This window comes from Leucopleurus acutus (assembly GCF_964270905.1).
Source record: "Leucopleurus acutus genome assembly, chromosome: 12".
NCBI classification, from domain to species: Eukaryota; Metazoa; Chordata; class Mammalia; order Artiodactyla; family Delphinidae; genus Leucopleurus; species Leucopleurus acutus.
The window spans coordinates 57,792,076-57,800,325 of NC_139154.1; the positions used below are offsets into that span (position 1 = coordinate 57,792,076).

At 41.5% G+C, this 8,250-nt stretch overlaps 1 protein-coding gene across 4 annotated transcripts in view; it reads right to left on the bottom strand.

Moving 5' to 3' along the window:
- Window positions 1–7,525, bottom strand: part of ATL2 (atlastin GTPase 2) — a 63,197-nt gene extending 55,672 nt beyond the window's left edge. For 2 of the 4 annotated variants that reach the window (XM_082851936.1, XM_082851939.1), the window contains exon 1: window positions 7,392–7,525. In XM_082851936.1, coding sequence (XP_082708062.1) covers window positions 7,392–7,509 — 118 coding nt within the window. In that variant the 5' untranslated portion in view covers window positions 7,510–7,525. Of the gene's footprint in view, window positions 1–6,365; window positions 6,483–6,857; window positions 7,001–7,391 lie in introns of those variants that run through there. The other 2 variants (XM_082851938.1, XM_082851937.1) reach the window with 2 other exon arrangements.
- Window positions 7,526–8,250: the final 725 nt, after the last annotated feature.

Genomic DNA, 8,250 nt, shown 5'->3' on the forward strand with positions numbered 1-8,250 from the left:
GTATATCCTACAAACTCTGCTAAGACCCACCCATTCTTCAAGGATTGATAAGCCCAACCTCCCCCATGAAGTCTTGCTCAACAATATTAACACACATTACTTTCTACTTCTGAAATTATAAACTTAATGATAAACTTTACTCACAAATATGCATAAGGTCTATCTGATCTCCCATCTACATAAAAGCTTAGAAACAGGGATCTGTTCTACACTTTTCTACGTAGGTATTAATTACAAGCAACAGAGAAGAAGCCCTTTTACAAGGTAGGTGCTCAATACAGCAACATAACATCAAGGGGACAAAAAAGGTAGTTCTTTGTCCAAGTATGGTCCTCCATCTGCCTGTCCTACTCCATCTCTTTACTCCCAAAAGAAAACTAATCTCAGCCCCTTCAAGTCCTCCTTTACCCTTGAGAAGGAATAACTTCCTTTGTACGCTCAATACACGTCAGGTGTTTTAAGACATTATCTTTTAACCTTAAATTTCTAAAGTAGATTTTTTTGTTAAGGAAGCCAAAGCTTGGTGGTGGTGGTGACTTGAACCCAGCTCCTCAGCTTGGAAACTTCTACCACACTACTGGGCACTGAAGCAGATGCCCATACTCTGGCATTATAAAGAGACAGTAATAAATATTCAACATCTCACAAAGAATTTAAAACAATAAAAACAGAAAAAGAGAAAAGAAACTCCCAACAGCATACCTAAATATTCAAAAGAGACCAGCACTAAGTTAATAAGTTGAGAGTTGCCAATTTATTTAAGAAAAACACCCATATGGAACCATTTTAAATATTTTTTAAAACAAACTATTCTATTTTTTATATACTAGTATACTATTTTTAAAATAATAAATATAATAATAAATATACCATTTTTAAAACATACTATTCATATGTTTGTTAAAAAACAGACATAAAAAAGAATTTCTTGTATACAAAAGAGTTTTCACAAAGATAAGAGAAACACTGAGAGCTGGTCAAAGAATACAAAAATGCAATTTAAAAAAGAATTCACGTTCAATTACCATATTAAAATTTCAACATCAACTGTAATTGAAGAAATGCAAATGAAACAAACAGTGAGATCCCCATTTTTCCTATGTGTTGGCATTTATTTTTAATTAACACCCACTTGTGAACAAGCACAAATCTAACCTTAATGGAGACAGAATAAATGGATACAACCTTTTTGAATGGATTTGCTGATGCGTGTCTTCAATTTTGAAAATGTACAGGCCATCTGACCCAGAAATCTACTTTTAAGACCTTACCCTATAGGTCAAGGTTTATCTATAAAGATGCTTATCTAGCATTATTCAAGAGAAACAATTCCATAACCAAAAGGAAGATTAGTTAAGTAGTAGAATAATGCCATTTAAAAAATCATGTTGTAGAGATTTAATCATATAGAGAAATACAATATGAAATGAAAAAGTAAATTACAAAATTACAGTAAGATCCTAATCTAGGAAAAATTAAACTATGCATTTTAAAAAGGATGTATACTAAAATGTTAGCAGTGGCTACCACTAGTTGGTATGATTTCTACTCTCTTCTTTTTTCCTTTATTTGTATTTTCCAAAGTGTCTACAAAGATTTACTGCTTTTGGAATTAAATTTTAAACTTTTATAACAAAGCATAAATTACCATATTACTCAATTAGTTTAAGAGCTGTGATCACAAGTCCTGTTAAATCACAAGTTTAGCTGTAACTTAAAAGGCAGTAAATTTCTGTCTTAATATCCAGTTGTAAGACATTTGTTATCTGGTACATTGCTCAACCTTCACAAGGACTTTTAGCCTACTTCAGAATTTTTTGAGAAACAATATCCAAGTGTATGCAATAAAAAGCTTCTTGACTCTAAACAAAATTCCACATAGCCTGCTCACATTGTCAAATCTATCTTAAAATTAAAGGGCTATAAAACAGCATTTTCTGATGATTAATAACTGTTTTTGTCAAAAAAACTAAGAAGAGGGGTGATTTTCGTGTCAAAATTTCTCTCCAACTTATCATTCAAAATTCAACTTCCCCCCCACCATTTCAATAAAAGTGAACTTAATCCAGCTTTTCATATCTCATAAACCCATTCATTCAAATACAAAAAGAGCAGCTCGCTGAATGTGCCAATTTCACCCCCTTTACAGAGTTTCTTTGTAGAAGGCTTTAAAGTTTCTAAAGTGCCTTCATAGATTATTATCTATTTAATAACCCAAAAAAAGACCTACAAGCTTGCTAGGGTAGATATTAACCATCAGGAAGGAAAAAATGTTATTCCATTCTGAAGGCCATAGGAAGTTTACAGTACTCAAAATTAAGTCTTTAGTTAAAATAAGTATGTTCTTATCACTACCCATGACTCTTCTATAAATGACTATTACATGAAGGGGAAAAAAAGCTTTTTATGGGATTCACGATTAGTGTGGTTTCAAGTCAATCACTTTTTTAGGCATTCTTGTGCATAAGAGACGTAAATTAGATTTTGTACCTTTACTGTTTGAAAACCCAATGTGCTCTACTGGAAAACTGCCATGACCTTAACTAAGAAATTAATTCACATTGAATCCCGTAACTGAAAGACTATTTTGCCACATGATTAAATGATTCTCTAAAATGAAAGTTTATTAAAATAAAGATAGCTGAGAAGCATGAATGCTTGTTTCTATCTTATAAAAACTGAACAAAACGGGCTTCCCTGGTGGCGCAGTGGTTGAGAATCTGCCTGCTAATGCAGGGGACACGGGTTCGAGCCCTGGTCTGGGAGGATCCCACATGCCGCGGAGCAGCTAGGCCTGTGAGCCACAACTACTGAGCCTGCACGTCTGGAGCCTGTGCTCCGCAACAAGAGAGGCCACGATAGTGAGAGACCCCCGCACCGCGATGAAGAGGGGCCCCCACTTGCCACAACTAGAGAAAGCCCTCACACAGAAACTAAGACCCAACACAGCAAAAAATAATTAATTAATTAATAAACTCCTACCCCCAACATCTTCTTTAAAAAAAACTGAACAGAGACCTTTTAAATCACTTATTTTAAAAATTAAATGTTTAGTTCAAAATCTCTTAAATAACCATATATTATAGTAATAAGTACCATCAAATAGAATGTTTGCCATTGGGTTAAGCATTTTAATCACATTTAATACAATAACTCTAATCATGAACACGTTATCAGCATTTTACAGATAAAGTTAAAAATTTACCCACCATCCTCACCCACATTAAACCTTTGTCCATATTATAGGGAAAAAAAATTAGAAGAGACTTTCTGATTGCAAATATATATATATATATATATATATATATATATAATAGAACAAGTAGTCAAACTGGCACATTCTTACATATATATTACTGTGTCTTACACTCAGCTCTACAATTTACAAAACACTTGTACCCTATCACCTCATTTGTTCCCCCTACAGCCCTTATGGGATTATCATCACTACTGTATGTGAGGGGTCAAGCTCAAAGAGTTTAAACCAAGGCACTCAGCTTTTGATTCCTCATTCTTTTTCCACTACACGATCTTGATTCCTTGTGATTAAAGAAACACTACCCGAGTATTACACAATAAACAGGTAAAATGTGCTACAGAGCCTAGATAAATAACGTCACTTACACATTTCCCCAAGTTATTAGTTACTGCTTAGTTTGATGCCAATCACAGAAATACAAGTTATACAAATAATTTTATTAAACTGGTACCTTAGCAAGGGAATCCCCTAGATTCTACTTGTATTGCCCAGATTAACCCCAAAGCCTACTTTATTAATTCTTCTACTTCCTTCTACAGTATCCGTCTTTTGCCTTCCTACTTTAAAATTTCCCACTCCACTTAGTGACCTGCCCTATCTTTACTTTTTAACTGTCCCATCTTCTCATTAGTATGATTTCAGACTTCATTCAACAAAGTTCTACCCAGTCATCTCTAATGATATGTAATAATTTGCAATGAAGAAAAGCCCCTACCCTCCTCCAAGTCTGGTGAGGAGCAGTAAGAGTACCTCTGAGTAGTTTCTGTGACTGTAGACCAGTCACAATCACTCCCGTCAATGGGAATAACTTAATTCCCTCACAGGAAGGTTTTAAGAATAAAATCAAAGCAAGGTGTTTAAAGTGCTTTATAAAGTATCAAGTATTATCCTACTGACATATTTTCAGGTTGGTCTTTTTTTCTGGATATCCACTTTTAAAGCTATGAAGAAAACCCTCAATAGTTCTTCTGTATTATGGGTGGTGAAAAAGAGTAAAGAATAGGAAGAAACTTACATGAGTAATGAATTAATTGGGGGATCAAGTTTAGTTATTCTATATTCACATCTCTCTTCCTTAAGTTAAATAATACCCAAGAGATTAAACAATACAACCCTAAAATGGCTAGACAATCAGAATATGTTTACACTTAAAAAAAAAAAGAAAAAAAGAAAAACTGTTTCCCTGCACCCACTCTGGAAAAAACTCCTTCTGTAAAGCTATAAATCACTATTACAAAAAAGTTTAACTTCTATTCCCATCCCTTACATTTCTGGCTCTTTGACAGCCTGCCAAACAGTTTTGCTTACAATCCTGTGTGTCAAAAAGCTCTTCCAATTGAGCATAAACAACTTTTTAAAATGTATCTTACTACTAGGTCTCACAATTTTAAATATGTCTTGAACTCCAGCATCAAACTACATGACAGTCCTCCAGGTATACTCTTAGCGGCTGCTTAACAGCAGATGAATGGAAAAGACACAATTTTGGAAACAGTCTAACAATTTCAAGAAAGTTACTTTCACTTGTGAATACTCAAAAACTTTATCCTAAAGTTAAAACACAGAGGTAAACTAAAAATGAATCCGAAAATAGGTGCCTTGGACTTAAGGCCAGAATCTCATTTTAACTCAAGGTTTATTTGCCCTATAATAAGTACCTCTTTACTGTAAGGAAGCTCTTTCTTCCCCAAATAAAGAATTTCAAAGGATTTCAAAACACTTTACTAAATACTTAATCACATCCACAGATTCTTAGCATCTGACAAAGTCATTAGAATAGTTCATAAGTGCTTTATAAAGGTCTTACAATATAACCCTAGAAAGCGTAAGCACTTCTCTTTAAGAGACACAAAGCATCTTCCTAAGACTAAACTACTAGAGTGGCACCTGACTCACCCCAACTCAACTCTTATGACTTTATCCAGAAAGCAGAGGGAGACAAAGAGTTTCTACAGCCAAAATCAGATGAGTCCCTACTCATTCACAGCCTGTTTGCTCTTACTTTAAACACAAATCTCAAAAAGTTCACTTGGTTTTTAATGTATTAATGGGTGACTCAGAGCAAATGAGCAGGGAGAGGGACTATTTTAGGCAGTCGTTTGACAGGAATGGCTATCAAGTGAAGGACTAACTCCACACACACACACAAAGACAAAAACCTGTGAGTAGCAGACGGAGCATTTAATAAATGATGACCCCTATTTATCAAGTCTTAAGAATAGCATCTCGGGGCTTCCCCGGTGGCGCAGTAGTTAAGAATCTGCTTGCCAATGCAGGGGACATGGGTTTGAGTCCTGGTCCGGGACGATCCCACATGCCACAGAGCAACTAAGCCTGTGCGCCACAACTACTGAGGCTGCGCTCTAGAGCCCGTGCTCCACAACGAGAGAAGCCACCGCAATGAGAAGCCCACCACCACAATGAAGAGTAGCCCCCCTCGCCGCAACTAGAGAAAGCTCACACGCAGCAACAAAGACCCAACTCGGCCAATAAATAATTAATTTTTTTAAAAAAAGAATAGCATCTCTTCTCACTGTGCCACAGCCTAAAAACGATGTTCATAACCCTGAGTCATAAAGCAATGCTTTTCCTAATAAGGCAAACACGTAAAACGCTTTGAAACTACATCTAAAACGGCATAAGTAGGTAAGTAAATAAATACGCACAACCCTCCCTCTCCAGGGTCCAAAAGAGCTAAATTAACCAATCCATCAGCATTCCAGAACAACTTATTACTTGAGAATTCCAACCAGAATAGGTCTACGGCAAACCTCTCTCCTCTGGCAGCATTTTCTTCTGTGTAAACAGTTCTGTCAAGTGCTTTGGTTGGCAAGCAATAATAAAATCAGCTTTATTTCCTGTTCTTTTTCCCTTAGCAAAACTTACAGTTTGTCATCACCTCTGGCATACGTTCCACACGTCCAAGGTCTACCATGAATGACGAAGTACATTTCACATAAACTTTTCTTTTAAAGTGAGTCTTTTATCAAAATGTTTTACATTTTACCTCACAAAACCTTTATCAGACTGCGGAGAGAAATTTGAAAAACACAGTTCATACTTAGTATAGTTAATAAACTCTTATCTATGCCATGGCCATACTTACCTAACCGTAGGCTTTTACTATTTGGAAAAACTTTATGTCTTTAAGTAACATCAAAATTCTCAATCAGGATTTCAGGCGTTCAATTCACACCACAGTGAAGGATCAAAGGCTAAACTCCTAAAAATAGGGCGTTGTGAGTGAGAGGGACACACAACACTCCGCCGCCAAGGCAAATGCGTCTTCCAGGGGGCAGGGGCGCTCCTTGTACACGTACAGTAGGAGCTCACATTCAGCAAAACCGGGGAGCGAAGGATCAGGTGACTTCACACCACCGACACTTTCAGTCCGATCGGGCCTTACTGTGATCTCAATGTTAGTAAACAGCTCATAACCCCAGTTTTGACAATTAAATCTGAACTTGCATCCTAAACACGCGCTATCCGCATGAATGGGTTCGGAAACCGAGGGTCCCCGGAATCCGAGCCCCCAGACACAACCCTGGCCTGCGGACCGCGGTTCCCTCCTGGAAGGGTGTCTGGAGAACCTTCCAACCTGGCAGCGAGGTGTCTCCTCCCCCCGCGAGCTGCGCGTCCTCCTCCTCTGCTGGGCCCATCACGACCTGGTTAACCCTTCCTCCCTTTCCGCGCGAAGGACAGAGAACAGCGAGTGCCGGCCGGGTGACAGGTCGCCCGGAGCTCCCTAGGACCTCCCCGCGCCGCCGCCAACCTCCCCGCGCCCCGGGTCTGCGACCCCTGCTCCAGGCCGCCCCCTCTGGGGGGAAGGACGCCGCTACAGCCACGCGGCGGGCGGGAAGGCAGGGGGCCGGGCCGGGCGCAGACGCGCGCGCCGCCCGTGCACCCGACAGCTGCGGGAACCGCGGCCGGAGGACCGCCCTTTCAGGCCGCGCGCCGCGAGAGCTCGGGGGCGCGGCGGGGGCTAGGCGCGGCGGCCAGACGCGGCGGCTGGAGGAGAGCCGAGCCAGCGGCGGACGACGACCCCACAGCCTGCGGCCGGTGCCAGCGAGCCCGAGCGGCCCGCGCCCTCTCCCCACCCGGGCCCTGCAGCCTACACCTCGCCGGCCCGTACCTAGGAGGGTTGTGGACGAGACGTGGTTAACCCCGGTGTTTGGGTCGCTGGTTCGCCTCCGGCGCCGCAGCCCCTCGTGCGACTGCTGCCTCCGCGCTGCCTCGTCCCCCTCCGCCATCTTGTACCGATTTAAAATTAACTCCCCACTGACGTCAAACGCCGCCGCCGCTTTATCAACCTCCCGGGAGCCGGCGGGGCGCCGGCGGGTCCTAGTGCCGCCCTAACCAGGGCCTCCTTTTCCTCCCCACGCCCTCCCTCGTCCCGCCTCTCGGCGCCCTCGCTCCGCCTCCGCCCTGCTTGCCTTGCAGCCTGCCGCTCGGTTTTCCCAGGCTTCCACCTTGGGGAGAAATTGGGCGGCGCCCCCACCGCAATCGTCTCACACTCCTACCGCCGTAAGCCCAGGACCACACCCCCTCAGCGCTGAGCGGGTCTGTGTAAAAACCGAAGGGCTCTCCAGAGAACCAAGTCCCTCCTTCCCAATCGAGTAACCCAATTCTCTTTGCAGCTCTTCTCCATAATCGTTGACTCGTGCACTGCACGTGAGGTTGCTTTCATGCTCCTTTCCTTCTCTCCTTTTTACCTCCTCCTCTGCTATTCTCCCCCCTCCCTCCTTCGCTCCCCCCCGCCCCGCACTCCCAAGCTATTGCTGGTGCCCTGCTTTTCCTTTTGATCTTTCTTTGCACAGGTCTCTAATATTGTTTCCCATCTAGAGACCATCCTATGCTTTGTTTGGCATAGCTTCCTTCTACTTATGAGGCCCTCCTCCTGTCTCCTTACTGTGCATACCCTTCCCCTGCTGCTCCTAGCCCCTTACAGGTTCAAACCAGAAAGCACTCTAATCAGAAAATGAATTGTAGCT